General features: G+C 50.7%; 2 protein-coding genes across 3 annotated transcripts in view; one reads left to right on the forward strand and one right to left on the reverse strand.

Moving 5' to 3' along the window:
• LOC119955621 (lysine-specific demethylase 5C-like) overlaps positions 1-3,749 on the forward strand; it is a 46,714-nt gene extending 42,965 nt beyond the window's left edge. The window contains exon 14 of one of the 2 annotated variants that reach the window (XM_038782022.1): positions 3,655-3,749. In XM_038782022.1, coding sequence (XP_038637950.1) covers positions 3,655-3,660 — 6 coding nt within the window. In that variant the 3' untranslated portion in view covers positions 3,661-3,749. Of the gene's footprint in view, positions 1-3,651 lie in introns of both variants that reach the window. The other variant, XM_038782021.1, reaches the window with a different exon arrangement.
• A 4,061-nt stretch (positions 3,750-7,810) lies between these two features.
• Positions 7,811-15,946, reverse strand: part of LOC119955912 (fibulin-1-like) — a 51,975-nt gene continuing 43,839 nt past the window's right edge. The window contains exons 10-14 of the mRNA XM_038782570.1: positions 15,368-15,493; positions 14,070-14,189; positions 9,426-9,551; positions 9,178-9,301; positions 7,811-8,401 (exon numbers count right to left, since the gene is read on the reverse strand). Coding sequence (XP_038638498.1) covers positions 8,044-8,401; positions 9,178-9,301; positions 9,426-9,551; positions 14,070-14,189; positions 15,368-15,493 — 854 coding nt within the window. The 3' untranslated portion in view covers positions 7,811-8,043. The remainder of the gene's footprint in view (positions 8,402-9,177; positions 9,302-9,425; positions 9,552-14,069; positions 14,190-15,367; positions 15,494-15,946) is intronic.

Raw genomic sequence — 15,946 nt, forward strand, 5'->3', positions numbered from 1 at the left:
CCCCTTTCTCTGTCTCTGCCGCAGAGTCCTCTTCACCCTCGGTACCGTCCCCATCCAAAATCAGTGCTTCCACCCCCTGGAAGAAGGCCTTAGGGAGAAAGACAAACTAGAATCTCGGCCGTACATTCATCTTTATCGCCTGCACCCCCCCCCCCCCCCCCCCCCGCTCACATCAAGTGTAAGTAGAAACCTCTTGAAGTCCCCCTTAACCTAGGGTGGAACTGCTGCCTCACGGCGCCGAGGTCCCAGGTTCGATCCCGGCTCTGGGTCACTGTCCATGTGGAGTTTGCAAATTCTCCCCGTGTCTAGAACATAGAACAGTACAGCACAGAACAGGCCCTTCGGCCCTCGATGCTGTGCCGAGCAATGATCACCCTACTCAAGCCAACGTATCCACCCTATACCAGTAACCCAACAACCCCCCCCCATTAACCTTACTTTTTAGGACACTCCGGGCAATTTAGCATGGCCAATCCACCTAACCCGCACATCTTTGGACTGTGGGAGGAAACCGGAGCACCCGGAGGAAACCCGCGCAGACACGGGGAGGACGTGCAGACTCCGCACAGACAGTGACCCAGCCGGGAATCGAACCTGGGACCCTGGTGTCTGCGTGGGTTTCGCCCCCACAACCCAAAGATGTTCAGGGTCGGTGGATTAGTCATGCTAATGCCCCCTTAGTTGGAAAAAAATGAATTGGGTACTCTAAATTTTTTTTTTTTTAAAAGAAATCCCCCCTTAACCTTTCCGCTAACGCGGTCAAGTTCAACCTGTGCATCGTGGCCCACTCATGTGTCACCTTGAATCCCAAATACCTGAACCACTCTCTTGCCACCTTAAACGGTAATTCCCCCAAATTGACCCCCCCGCCGCTGCATTCATCATGAGCACCTCGCTCTTCCCTGCGTTCAACTTATACCCAGAGAAGACCCCGAATGTCTCTCAACAGGCCCATGATTCTGCCCATACTCTCCAGCGGATCCAACGCAAAAACAACAGGTTGTCGGCATTTTAAAAAATAAATTTAGAGTATCCGATTATTTTTTTTCCCAATCAAGGAGCAATTTAGTGTGGCCAATCTACCTACCCTGCACATCTTTGGGTTGTGGGGGTGAGACCCACGCTGACACGGGGCGAATGTGCAAACTCCACACAGACTGTGACCCAGGGCCGGGATCGAACCTGGGACCTGGGCGCCGTGAGGCAGCGGTACTAACTACTGTGCCACTGTGCTATCACTTGTCTGCACAATAATAATAATCTTTATTATTGTCACAAGTAGGCTTACATTAACACCGCAATGAAGTTAGTATGAAAACAACCGAGTCGCCACATTCCGGCACCTGTTTGGGTAAAAATGCAGAGAGAATTCAGAATGTCCAATTCACCTAACCGCACGTCTTTCAGGACTTGTGGGAGGAAACTGGAGCGCCCGGAGGAAACCCACGCAGACACGGGGAGAACGTGCAGACTCCGCACAGACATGACCCAAGCCGGGAACCAAACCTGGGACCTTGGCGCAGTGAAGCAACAGTGCTAACGACATCCAGTGCTCCCTCCCCCGCCTCAGAATCCCTCGTCACATCAAGGACTCGATAGCTAGCGCAAATAACAACGGTGACAACAGGCCACCCTGCCTCGTTCCCCTATGTAACCCAAAACCCGCTGAACTCCTCTTGTTCGTACCCACACCTGACACAGCGGACGCATACAAAAGATGCACCAATGCCACAAACCTAGGCCCAAACCCAAGCCTACCCAGAATTTCAAACAGATACCTCCACTCTACCCGGTCAAAGGCCTTCTCCGCATCCATGGAAACAGTAACCTCCAGTGCCGCTCCCCTGACAGAGTCATAACTACATTCAGCAGCCTCCTAACGTGACTGGAGAGTTGCCTACCCTTCACAAAACCCTTTTGATCCTCAGAACCACCGCTGGCACGCACCATGCCATGCCCTCACCAATACCTTCACGTCCGTATTCAACAAAGAAATGGTCCCACCCAGGGAAAATAGTCCAAATCTCTCCGATCGATCCTCAGATCTACACTTCTTTATGTCCCTGGAATCATTCTTGTGAATCTCCTCTGTACCCTCTCCAAAGTCTTCACATCCTTTCCCAAGTGAGCCACCCAGAACTGGACGCACGGCCCGGGACAGTCCTAACTAGTTCAACAGGATGCTCGCTGATCCACACTGTCTCCCAGTCCAACAATGCCTGTTTCAAAATTCCCATCCTTATTTTCATGTTCTCCCGCTCCCCCATCTCCAAACTCCTCCAGCCCCTACAAGCCTCCCTATCTCTGTAACCTCCTCCAGCCCCTACAACCCTCCCGAACTCTAACCTCCTCCAGCCCCCAGAACCCTCCCTATCTCTCTAACCTCCTCCAGCCCCTACAACCGTCCCTATCTCTGTAACCTCCTCCAGCGCCTTCAACCCTCCCTATCTCTGTAACCTCCTCCAGCCCCTACAACCCTCCCTATCTCTGTAACCTCCGCCAGTCCCTACAACCCTCCCTATCTCTCTAACCTCCTCCAGCCCCTACAACCCTCCCTATATCTGTAACCTCCTCCAACCCCTACAACCCTCCCTGTCTCTAACCTCCGACAGTCCTCTGAGATCACTCGAATTCCGGCTTCTCAAGCATCCCCCATTCCCATCACTCCACCATTGGCGGCCGTGCCTCCAGCTGCCTGCGGGCCCGAAGCTCTGGAATTCATAGAATTTACAAATCATAGAATTTACAGTGCAGAAGGTGGCCATTCAGCCCATCGAGTCTGCACCAGCCTTGGAAAGGGCACCCTAATTAAACCCATGCCTCCACCCTATCCCAGTAATCCCACCTAATCTTTTCGACACTAAGGGGCAATTTATCACGGCCAATCCACCCAACCTGCACAGCTTTGGACTGTGGGAGGAAACCAGAGCATCCGGAGGAAACCCACGCAGACACGGGGAGAACGTGCAGACTCCGCACAGTCACCCGAGGCTGGAATTGAACCCAGAGCTCTGGAGCTGTGAGGCAGCAATGCTAACCACCGTGCCACCCCAATTCTTCCTTAAGCCTCTCTCCCTCTCTCTCTTTCTGTCTCTTTCTCTCTCTCTCTCTCTCTCTCTGTCTGTCTCTTCCTTCAAGACATTTTTTAAAGACCGACCTCTTTGACCGAGCCTGTCCCTAGTATCTGCGCCCGTGCCTCGGGGTCAGAATCTGTCACATTTACCCTCCTGTGAATCACCTTGTGCACTCTTTAGACTGCTGCAGGCGCCCTATCAATGCGAGTTGTTGTATCCGATTCCTCGCAATGTGTCATCCCATTCTACGAATTGCTATGGAGACCGCGTGAGTGTGTTTGATAGACATGTCCCGCATTCCCCATGTCAAAACATCCTCTACTAATCAGAGCTTTGGACCGTGCCAATCATTCCCGGGCTCTCTCCCCATGCAGTACAAATTGTTGTTGGCCTCATTATAGTTTGGTCATTGACAGCTGCCCTGATGCATCAGAAGAGGGAAAAGTTCCCGTCTCTCTTTTTTTTTTTGACCTTCAGCAGTTCTCAAGTCCAGTCCGACCCGACGATTAACATTGATTCCCTGGCCTGTTCCTGCTCGCGCCTGCTTCTGATTCTGTCTTTTGTTTTTCTGTTCCAGCAGTTATGATCGAAGGCCACCTTCCTCAGCAGCTTTGTCGTGGACGCAGGCCACCCGAGAGACTCTTGACTTCGGTGGGAGGGTGGGGCAGGGGATTGGGGGGGGGGGGGGGGGGGGGGGGGGGGCGGCTGGCGTCACCCTGTTGAGAGCAGTGGGGAGGGCGAGGGAGAGGAGGGGAAAACATGAAAATTAACAGCAATGGAGGAAAACCAAGCCGAGGACTGATTTGCGTTCGGCGGCGGGGGTTGTGTTGGGGGGGGGGGGGGGGGTGGGGAGGTGGGGGACAAATGTAAAATACTCGCTGCCGGAGTATAACACCACTGTTGGGGTGGGAGGGGGAGGGGGGGAGCAGGGTTGTGGGAGGGGGGGAGCAGGGTTGTGGGAGGGGGGGCTGGCAGGGTATGGGGTTAGGTGGGGGGGGCTTCGAGGAGGGGGTTAACGGTGATCACTTCGCCCATGTTAACTCTCAGCACTGAATCTCACCAGGGTGACTCGAACCGCCAGGAACGCAGTCAGTTGAATCTCTCTGTCACTTCCCCACTCTTTTCTCCTGCCCCCCCCCCCCCCCCCAAATGTACTTTAGTTCTCTTTCCCTTCCCCTGCCCCCTTCCATCTTACCTAAAATCCTGCCCCCTCCACGGCCTTCCCCTTCCTGAGGATACAGGGTCGGGGGGAGAAGAGAGGGAGGGGAGCGGTTGTATGCGAGAAAAGAAACCAACCGTATGGCGCTCACTACCCAACGCGGGTGTACGGAGAAGAGTTGTCACAAAGCCTGATACTTTCAGTTGGTGAGGGAGGGGGGGTTTGCGGCCTTTGTGGGAGAGGAGCGGAGTGGGTGGGGGGGGAGCAGGTGGGAGTAAATCAGCTCTGTTATCGTGTGCATGATGTATTAACCAATCCCTGTAGCTGTTCTCCAACACGCGTCTTCTCGCGTCTGCGCAGTTATGCCATCTCTCGTGTCTCCGAATCCAGTGCGGTAACTTCAGATAACCCCATTTGAAAGGTGGTTGTATGTGCACAATGGCACTCTCTCTCTTTCTCTCTCTCTCTCTCTCTCACTGGAGCGTGAATACACAGGCGTTCTCTGACGCACGCACTGTTCACATGTATCAGAGGTGCTGTCTTGCGCGCACACGTACCCGGGTGCATGCTCGCTCTCTCTCTCGGGCCACAGACTCAAAGGCACCCTGGCCACACAAGCGCAGTGGTGTCGTGCATCGGCAATGCACACGCATAAAGCCCTCCCCCTCTCTCTCTCTCTCTCTCTCTCTCGAGCCGGAACGTAGGTGCGCTCTATCAGGAGCGTGGGCAGACACGCATAAAGAGATGAAATAGTTCTGGGGTGGGGCTGATTTTGGACCTTGTGTGGTCATAGATGTAGTGAGCATTCGAGGCCCGGTGCGCACGGGTGAAACTTGCCACCTCCCCTGACCCCCCCACACACACAGCGGTCTCTCTCTTTTTATTTCACTGCCTGTTTTAAAGGCACACACTAAACGCTAAAACTGCAGGGGACGTGGGAGCAGGACCGAGAGGAAATTCGCCGCAAAGTGTGTCAGCGATTCTATTGTTGTACAGTATAACTGGTGAAAGAACGGCTACATTAATCCACCTCCTCAACCCGTCTCCTCCCTCACTTTCTCTCTCTCTCTCTCTCTCTCTCCTCCGACTGCATTGTAATTAAAACCTGCGTGTAATTAATTTGTTTTAACTATTTGTTGTTCTTTTTTGCTTTTTTTTTGTTTGTTTTAGGGTTTCTGTTGGGTCCTTATAGAAATAAAAATTTTAGAGAGGTGTTTCAAAAAAGCAGAATCCCGTGTGTGTGTGTGTATTTGTGTGTCACATTTTTTATCATTCGTTCGCGGAATGGGAGCATCGCTGGCAAGGCTGACGATACCTTGATGATAAGGTGGCGGGTGAGCCGCCATCTTGAACCGCTGGAGTCTCCGTGTGAAGGAGGCCCGCCCACAGTGTTGTTAGGGAGGGAGTTCCAGGATTCTGGCCCAGCGACAGTGAAGGAATGGCCGAGATATTTCCAAGTTGAGGTGGTGCGTGTGTGGAGTGAGGAAGGGCAACAGGCGGTGGGTGTCCCCCATGACGTCTGCTGCCTTTGTCCTTCTAGGGGGTGGAGGTGGCGGGATTGGGCGGCGCTGTCGAAGGAGCCTTGGCGAGTGGCGGCAGTGCATCTTGTAGACGGTACACACGGCTGCCGCTGTGTGTCGGTGGGTGGAGGGAGTGGGTGTTGACGGTGGGGGTTAGCGGTGGATCGAGTGGGGGGGATGCATTGCCCTGGATGGTGTTGAGCTTCTCGAGTGTTGTCGGAGCCGCGCTCATCCAGGCGAATGGGAGAGTCCATCACACTCCTGACTTGTGTCCTTGTAGATGGTGGACAGGCTTTGCGAGGGGAGGGAGGGGCGGGGGCGAAGGCGAAGAGTGTCAGAAGGTGAGTGGCACTCTGCAGAATTCCTAGCATCTGACCTGTTCTTGTCGGCAAAGTATTGGCTGGATCCAGTTCAGTATTTGGTCAACAGTAGCCCCCAGGATATTGATTGGGTTTTTTTGAGGGGGGGTATTCATAATCATGGGGAGATGACTAGATTCTCCCTTGTTGGAGATGGTCGTGGACTGGAACTTGTGATATGACCTGGTTACCGCAAAGATTGCGCTCTATAATCCTGGCTATTGATCCCTCAACCACCATCGTGAAGACAAGATAGACGATCTGGGTCATTCGAGTTTGTGCATGCCGTTGCCGTGACTGTAATAGTGGCAACTTTCCGCTGTACTTTATCGATAGACGGCGACTATTCCAGGGTGTTGCCATTCCCACCGATCCACATTGGCTTTCGCCATTCCCAAGGCCACTGCGTCAGAAGGACTCGCTCGAGAAAACAGAACTGCGCAACTGGAGAAGAGAATAACTAGAGAAGAAAGAACAGGAGACGGGATTGTTCTATATTAATTATTTTTGACAATGTTCAAGCAAGCAAGCAACAGAAAAGTAATACTTGGTCAAAATGCTTACTTCGTTCAGGCACCTGGGACAGTGCTCCTTCTCAGTAATTCTCCCACGCAGTGTGGGAACCCCTTTCACATCCAGATACCAGGTTAGATACAGAGTAAAGCTCCCTCTACGCTGTCCCCATCAAACACTCCCGGGACAGGTACAGCACGGGGTTAGATACAGAGTAAAGCTCCCTCTACACTATCCCCATCAAACACTCCCGGGACAGGTACAGCACGGGGTTAGATACAGAGTAAAGCTCCCTCTACGCTGTCCCCATCAAACACTCCCGGGACAGGTACAGCACGGGGTTAGATACAGAGTAAAGCTCCCTCTACACTGTCCCCATCAAACACTCCCAGGACAGGTACAGCACGGGGTTAGATACAGAGTAAAGCTCCCTCTACGCTGTCCCCATCAAACACTCCCAGGGCAGGGACACCCCAGGGTTAGATACAGAGTAAAGCTTCCTCTACACTGTCCCCATCAAACACTCCCAGGGCAGGGACACCCCGGGGTTAGATACAGAGTAAAGCTCCCTCTACACTGTCCCCATCAAACACTCCCAGGACAGGTACAGCACGGGGTTAGATACAGAGTAAAGCTCCCTCTACACTGTCCCCATCAAACACTCCCAGGACAGGTACAGCACGGGGTTATATACAGAGGAAAGCTCCCTCTACACTGTCCCCACCAAACACTTCCAGGACAGGGACAGCACGGGGTTAGATACAGAGTAAAGCTCCCTCTACACTGTCCCCATCAAACACTCCCAGGACAGGTACAGCACGGGGTTAGTTACAGGGTAAAGCTCCCTCTACACTGTCCCCACCAAACATTCCCAGGACAGGTACAGCACGGGGTTAGATACAGAGTAAAGCTCCCTCTACACTGTCCCCACCAAACACTTCCAGGACAGGGACAGCACGGGGTTAGATACAGAGTAAAGCTTCCTCTACACTGTCCCCATCAAACACTCCCAGGACAGGTACAGCACGGGGTTAGATACAGAGTAAAGCTCCCTCTACACTGTCCCCATCAAACACTCCCAGGACAGGTACAGCACGGGGTTAGATACAGAGTAAAGCTGGCCTCCTGACCAACCTTTCAACTGACATCATTCACAAAAAACAGGTTATTTTTGTCATTGCCTTGGGAGGTACAAATTGATTGTGGCTATTACAGGAATGAGAGAACTTCACAGCGACCTGAGCTTGTGAAAGATGTTTTCCTCCTATCCCTTGCAGCTGTGTGATGGATTGTGGGGAGGGGGCAACATTGTGGAGGGGGGTGGTCTGGAAAAAGGTCACACCCTCCAAACACGGGCCTGCAGAGGGGTGCGGGGGTGGGGGAAGAGGGTAGAATCTGGAAGAGCAATCTGGAGACCCTCAGAGAGAATGTCCAGTGATGAAGACGTAGATCCTGGCGATGAATTTGGTGGCGCGGCCCTGCCTGATCAGCGTCATCTCCACATCCAGCAGGAAGTCGCGAGGTGCCCGAGGCTGCAGCTGCAGGTAGACGAAGCCCGTGTAGTTGTTGTGCCGGCGGGTGCTGAAGAACCTGTCCTCGTTGCCCCCGGTGATGCCTAGCAGGATGTTGTCACCCAGGTAGACAGGGGAGGGGATGATGCGGAAGATGTTGGCCGGCACCCGGATGTTGATGGGGAAGCTGAGCTGGTAATAGGTGATCCTCTGTGGCTCCGTCTGGCACTCAACATAATCCTGGCACGAGAGTCGCTCACAACGGCTATCCAGGAGTAACAGGAAATAAAAACATGAATCATGAGTATCAATGTCACAGGTTTACAGCAAAATAATCCATAGACTACAGCAAATCAGTCTACAGAATCTATTAAAACCATACACCACAACAAACATGATGAATTCTATTTAAACAGTGCACTGCAGCAAACAGTCCACAGTGTCTACTTAAACCACAGCAGTCTGCAGAATCGATATAAACAGCAAACAGTCTGCAGTATCTATTTAAACAACAACGGTAAGGTAAAGTCGCCATAGTCCCAGCTGACTATAAGCTGCTTTTCCCATTTGAGAGGGAGAGCTGACTGGAGGATCACCACACCTCAGATGGACAAGGTTGAGTAGGCAGAGCTTCAGCCGGTAACCATTTGCATCACTAACCAGCTGTCTAGCCAACGCAGATAAAGCGTCCAGTACGGGGAAACAGCGTACCACAGCAAACAGTCCGCAGAATCTACTTAAATCACGGCAGTCTGCAGAATTTATAAAAACAGCAAACAGTCCGCAGAATCTACTTAAATCACGGCAGTCTACAGAATTTATATAAACAGCAAACAGTCCGCAGAGTCCAGCAAAGAATCAGGATTACTCCAGCGAAATGCAGTCCACAGAGGACGGTTTGCAATCCTCAGTCACTTTGGGGCAGTGATGTGCCCAAGCGTGATTGTGAGGCGGTGTTTACACCCAGGCAGAACGGTTCGGGCTTTACCAGTGCAGCTGTCAAAAAAAAAAGCCGCTCCCGGCCACGTGGAAGGTACTTACGCCTGTCCCACTCTCTGGTAATTGGAGGGGCACTCGAAAGAGATGCACCTGAATCCACCCTGAACGTTGAAGCAAGTCTCGGCCCTTGTGCAATTGTGGGTTCCCAGTGTGCACTCGTCGAGATCTGAGGGAATGAAGCCAGAGTGAGACTGCAGCAGTTCCCCTTTGCATCGGCGGCAATGTGGTTTAATCCTCTGTGGCCAGGTTCGTCTACGTACCGAGAATCATTAGGTTGAGTAAAGGCATACCTTGGCAGTTTCTTCCGTTGAGAGCGAGGACGTAACCGTCAGGGCAAATACACGCGAAGGACCCTGGTGTGTTCACACAATGATGAGCACAAAGGGTGGAAGCAGTCAGAGAACACTCATCGACATCTGATAGGGAGGGAGAGAGAGACAGGAGTTAGCTTCGACACAATGAAACACCAGAGTGTTCTTTTAACTCTGGAAGATAATCACAGAGGTCTCCAGCACAGAAAAGGCCCATCGTGTGTGCGCCAGCCAAAAACAACCACTTAAGTATTCTAATGCCAATTTCCAGCACTGGGCCCATAGCCTTGTCTGCAGTGTCTATTTAAACAACAAAGGTATGGTAAAGCCGTCATAGTCCCAGCTGACGATAAGCTGCTTTTCCCATTTGAGGGCGGAGAGCTGACTGGACGATCACCACACCTCAGACGAGGGACAAGGTTGAGAAGGCAGAGCACATCTAAATACTTCTTAAATGTTATGAGGGTCTCTGGCTCCATCACCCTTTCAGGCAGCGAGTCCCAGACTCCTACCACCCTCTGGGTGAAAAAGTTTTTCATCACATCCCCTCTAAACCTCCTGCCCCTTACCTGAAATCTATGCCTCCTGGTCACTGATCCCTCCACATAGGGAAAAAGTTTCTTCCTGTCTACTCTATCTATGCCCCACATAATTTTATACATTTCAATCATGTCCCCCCCTCAGTCTCCTCTGCTCCCAGGAAAACAACCCCAGTCTATTCAATTTCTCTTCCTAACTAAAACTCTCCAGCCCAGGCAACATCCTGGTAAATCTCCTCTGCACCCTCTCCAGTGCTATCCCATTCCTCCTATAATGTGGATTTCAGAACTCTACACAGTACTCGAGCTGTGGCCTAACCAACGTTTTATACAGTTCCAGCATAACCTCCTGTTCTCTAACTCCATGCCTTGGCCAATAATGGCAAGTATACCATATGCTTTTTTTAAAATATAAATTTAGAGTGCCCAATTATTTTTTTTCCAATTAAGGGGCAATTTAGCCTGGCCAATCCACCTACCCTCCACATCTTTGGGTTGTGGGGGTTAAGCCCGCGCAGACATGAGGGGAATGTGCAAACTCCACACGGACAGTGACCTGGGGCCGGGATCGAACCCGGGTCCTCAGCGCCATAGACAGCAGTGCTAACCAATGCACCGCCCTCCAGGTGCCTCCTTAACCACTGTATCCACCTGCCCTGCTACCTTAAGGGACCAGTGTGCATTCACACCAAGGGTCCCTCTGATTCTTGGTGCTTGCCAAGGTCCTGCTGTTTATCATGTATTTCCTAGTCTTGTTTAGAACATAGACATAGAACAGTACAGCACAGAACAGGCCCTTCGGCCCTCAATGTTGTGCCGAGCCATGATCACCCTACTCAAACCCACATATCCACCCTATACCCGTAACCCAACAATCCCCCCCTTAACCTTACTTTTATTAGGACACTACGGGCAATTTAGCATGGCCAATCCACCTAACCCGCACATCTTTGGACTGTAGGAGGAAACCGGAGCACCCGGAGAAAACCCACGCACACAGGGGGAGGACGTGCAGACTCCACACAGACAGTGACCCAGCTGGGAATCGAACCTGGGACCCTGGAGCTGTGAAGCATTTATGCTAACCACCATGCTACCCTGCTGCCCCTGCCCAAGTGCATCATCTCACACTTTTCAGGATTAATTCCATTTGCCACTGATCAGTCCATCTATATCCACCCCACCAATTTTATTATCATCCCCAAACTTACTGAACCAGCCTCTTACATTCATGTCATTTATTTGAACCATAAAACAGCAAGAGCCCCAACATTGATCCCCGCGGGACGTCACTGGACACAGTCGGAAAAACACCCCTTGACCATCACCCTCTGCTTCCTGCCACTCAGCCAATTCTGGATCCAATTTGCCAAATTTCCTTGATCCCATGGCCTCTTACCTTCGCTGTCAGTCTCCCATGTGGGACCTTATCAAAAGTATTGCTGGTGTCGGGCAGCACGGTGGCACAGTGGTTAGCACTGCTGCCTCATGGCGCCGAGGTCCCAGGTTCAAAATCGGCCCTGGGTCACCAACCGGGTGCAGTTTGTACATTCCCCCCGTGTTTGCGTGGGTTTCAGCCCCACAACCCAAAGATGTGCAGGGTAGGTGGATTAGCCACGCTAAATTGCCCCTTCATCGGAAAACATGAATTGGGTACTTAAAATTTTTTTTTTAAAGTCTTGTTGATGTCAAATGCATTGCCTCAATCTATTCACCTGGTCAACTCTTCGCAAAATTCAATCGAGTTGGTCAGACATGACCTCCCTTTAACAAACCCAGACTGACTGTTCTAGATTAACCTCTTTCCAAATACAGATTAATTCTATCTCTCAGAATTGCTTCCAATAGTTTCACCACCACTGAGGTTAGATTGACTGGCCTGTAGTTTCATGGTTTATCTCTGCCTGCTTTCTTGAATAATGGTACCACATTGGCAATCCTCCTGTTCTCCGGCATCTCTCCTGTGGCCAGAGAGGAATTGAAAATTATTACAAAAAGTTATAGTTCAGGAAAACTCCATAATATCCTTTGGAGTTTTTAGACCCTGGCCCATAACAAAATGTTGAATTTGGCTACGATGAGCACAAGAGCCTTCCCTTCAGGTGTAATTCAACAGTCTCCCTGGATACTTTAAACAAAATGTGGAGATGCCGGCGTTGGACTGGGGTGAGCACAGTAAGAAGTCTTACAACACCAGGTTAAAGTCCAACAGGTTTGTTTCAAACACTAGCTTTCGGAGCACTACTCCTTCCTCAGGTGAAGGAGCTGATACCTGAGGAAGGAGCAGTGCTCCGAAAGCTCATGTTTGAAACAAACCTGTTGGACTTTAACCTGGTGCTGTAAGACTTCTTACTTTAAACAAAAACAAGCTTTATTCCAAGAATTTAGTTAATGTTTTTATAACACACACAGCAAGAATTTTTATCATCACAAACATAAATACCCACACAGCTACAGTAATCTATTATAACCCTTAATGAATCCCCCCTTAGCTGTTCCAATTCAAAAACAAAATCCCATAAACAAAAAACCCCTTTTCAAGGGCGTGGCACAGCACTCTGAATTCTCACTTGAATAAGACTGGCTTTTCCTGAGATTCTGACCCCGTCTCACTAGCAGGTTTAAACCCTCTGGAAAGCAAACTATTTATTTTAAGTTGCCAAAGCAGGTAGCTATAATCAATGGTTTAAAATGAAAATAGAGAGACAGGAACAAAACACTTCTTTCTCCCCGAGTCCACAGCAGTCAAAAGTGAACATGAAACTAGAACAGCTCACAGAGCCACAGCCCAACTCCACCCACAAAATGACATCACTCAAGCCATGTGATAAGACAAAATCCTTTCTTAAAGGGACTCTCACATGACACTGTTTGAACTAAAACCTTCTGCACTTCCGGGACCCATATCCCTCTGTTTCCATCCTATTAATGTATTTGTTACGTGGCCAAACACAGGAAGAAAGTGCAAACTCCACACAGTCACCCAAGTCTGAAATGGAAGTTGGGTCCCTGGTGCTGCGAGGCAGCAGTGCTAACCACCATGCCGCCCCTTTTATCCCTCCAGGATCTTGAAAGAGGTGGCCTCTCATTCTCCTGTAGCCACCTAAAATGGATGCTGAGCTACAAAAATAGGCCAAGCGCTAAGACTGCTGGGAAACAGACAGTTTAGCCAGAACAGCAGTCTGCAAAGAGCATTTTGCATTCTGCAGCAGCAGAAACCAGTTTGGGCTCAGGTGAGAAGACCTCAGCTAGGTGCAAATGGCAAAACGCTTTGCATGCTAATGAGGCAATCAGACTTGAACACCCACACAATAGATACATTTGATTCTGAATGGACACATTCTAATCAAGGCCCAGACATCGAGGCACCAGAAACCTCCAAACAAAAGGGCATAAGAAACGCCCCCTCCATCACGGAGACCCCCTCGCATTGGGGAATTAATCCAGTATCGATGAGGAATTGACCCAATAGGTAGAGCCCGCCCAAGAAGAGGGAAGGACAATGGAACCCCTATAAAAGATAGGGACCTCGTGTTGTCCGGTCTGTTTTTCCGTGCTCCGGCTCCGACCACGACCTTGAAGATCCAAACTGACTCCAGCCGTTGAGCACCAGCCGCCGAACCGTAAGTGCCAGTACGACGCTCGCTACGCGAACTAAGCCCGCTAGAACCCCCAGTGACCAGAACGCTTGCTGAAGGTTGCAGCCCAAGACCAGGACGAAGGCCTCGCTCCCTGACCTTGCCTGTTCCTGTTAGATAAGTATTCTGATTACTTTAGTTTAGTCATAGCTTAGTCTCTTAGTGTGTGCATGAATATTTATTATAACTGTATAATAAATATTATCGTTTGGACCTTACTAATCGGTGTATCGTCTTTATTACTTTGAACTTGACCTTGGAATACTAGTGACGTTGTCTAAACGGCAACTGGCGACTCCTAAAGCTGAATAAATACATAAGACAGAGCCTAGTGGTGTTAAGCACTTTGAAGTTAATACACCCCAATAAACGCGTTTTACGCCCATAGTAAAACGTGCAACACTCCTAAACCCCAAGTGCATTATTAAACGCAACCGGAAACTCACCTTCACAGGTAGTTCTGTCCACCTGGTTGAGGGTATACCCCTGCCTGCAGTAGCACTGATACGATCCATAAACATTGGCACATTCCTGGCTGCATGGACCGGCCTCGCATTCGTTCACATCTGAAAGGGAGGTGTGGTAGGAGGAGGGGAAAAGATCAAACATTCTCAGAACAGAGAGATCCCGACAACCTCCCCGCAACCCAGTCCATCCACCCGCCCTTGCCCGCCCGCCACTGTGCAGCAGCTCCCAGCCAACATCTGAATACCCAGAGGCTCCTGTGTCTCACCCCCCCCCCCCCCCCCCCCCACCCACACCCCCCCCCCCCCCTTCCCATCAGTAGAGAGGCCACTATCTCCAGTCACCCTGACGAGCAACGTCGGCTCCTTTCAAAGGTGGGAGGCAAGGAGGGTACGAATAGTTTACAGGGAGATCGAGACAGGCTAAATGAGTGGTCAGAAAATTGGCAAATGGGATTCAACGTGGGGAAAACGTGAGATTATTCCTTTTGGGGAGAAAAGAGTGAGGAGGCGGATTATCGTTTTGAGTTGGAGAGAGATTGCAGAAAGCTGGGGATCAGAGGGGACTCGGGTGGGGGGCGGTGGGTCTCAGAACAGAGAGATCCCGACAACCATGGCCTCCCCGCCGAGGCTGGTCCTTATTCACGGAACCCAGCGAGCCAGCTTGCAGGAGGTAGGAGGGAAGGCAGGTGGAATTCTGGCTTTTATTTCACGGAGCATCAAAGTAAAGAGGTGTTTCTGCAACTGGACAAGGTACACATGCGAGGCCAAATTTCCAATGCGGTGGGCCGGTTTGATCCCCTGACAAAAGGAAAGATATATTATCATCGGAAACAGTACAGAGGAGGTTTGCTGGGATGATCCTGGGATTGCCATTCGAGGGAAGATTAAACAGTTTGGCTCTCTACCCCTTGCATAGATTGATTTAAGGAAAAACTTCTTTTAAAGAGTGGCGAATCTTTGGAATCCTTGACCCCAGGAAGCTGTGGAGGCCGGGTCCTTGAGCATTTCCAAAGCTGAGTAGGAGCTTTTAAAATCAGTTGGGGTAAGTCAGGAAAGTGGATGCCGTGAGGGTTGGATCTTATTAAATGGTGAAGCAGGCTCGAAGGGCTGAATGGCCTCCTCCTGTTCCCATTATGGTCTTATCTACCAGGTCCCTTCCGCCACTCTGTATGTGACAGGTGGGGAGGGGGGAGTGGGGTAGAGAGCAGGGCGCTCACTTTCATAACGGCCCACCACGGGGTACCCTCTTTAATTAAACACTGGGAAGCAACTATCACCTTTGCAGTTCCGGCCATCCTCGGCAAGTCTGTACCCGATCGCGCAGGAGCAGTGATACGATCCGGGTGAGTTCTCACATTTCTGGGCGCAGAGCCGTCCCATATACCGCCGGCACTCATCGATGTCTGTCGGGGCATAGCAGGCGAATGGGCAAGTTAATCGGCATCTAACCAGCACCTTAGTGCATCAACTAGATAAACCCGCATTGGCACGTGGAGGACATATCAAATTGGTCATGATCTCTCATTGAATGGCGGAGCAGACTCGATGGGCCAAATGGCCTGCTTCTGCTCCTACTTCTACATCTTGCCATCTAGGAAGTAGGCCTCTTGAGACTGTTTCGTCATTCTATCAGACGAAGGCACAGAAAGAGGCCATTCAGCCCAATCACTCGTGCTGGTCCTTAAGCTCCACTCTAGTCCCCTCCTTACCTAACTCTACCTTCAGAATATGTGGATAAAAGCAAATTACTGAAGATGCTGGAATCTGAAACCAAAGAGAAAATGCTGGAAAATCTCAGCAGACCTGGCAGCATCTATAGGAAGAGAAAAGAACTAACGTTTCAAGTCCAGATGACC

This window comes from Scyliorhinus canicula, chromosome 21 (genome assembly GCF_902713615.1).
Source record: "Scyliorhinus canicula chromosome 21, sScyCan1.1, whole genome shotgun sequence".
Taxonomy (NCBI): Eukaryota; Metazoa; Chordata; class Chondrichthyes; order Carcharhiniformes; family Scyliorhinidae; genus Scyliorhinus; species Scyliorhinus canicula.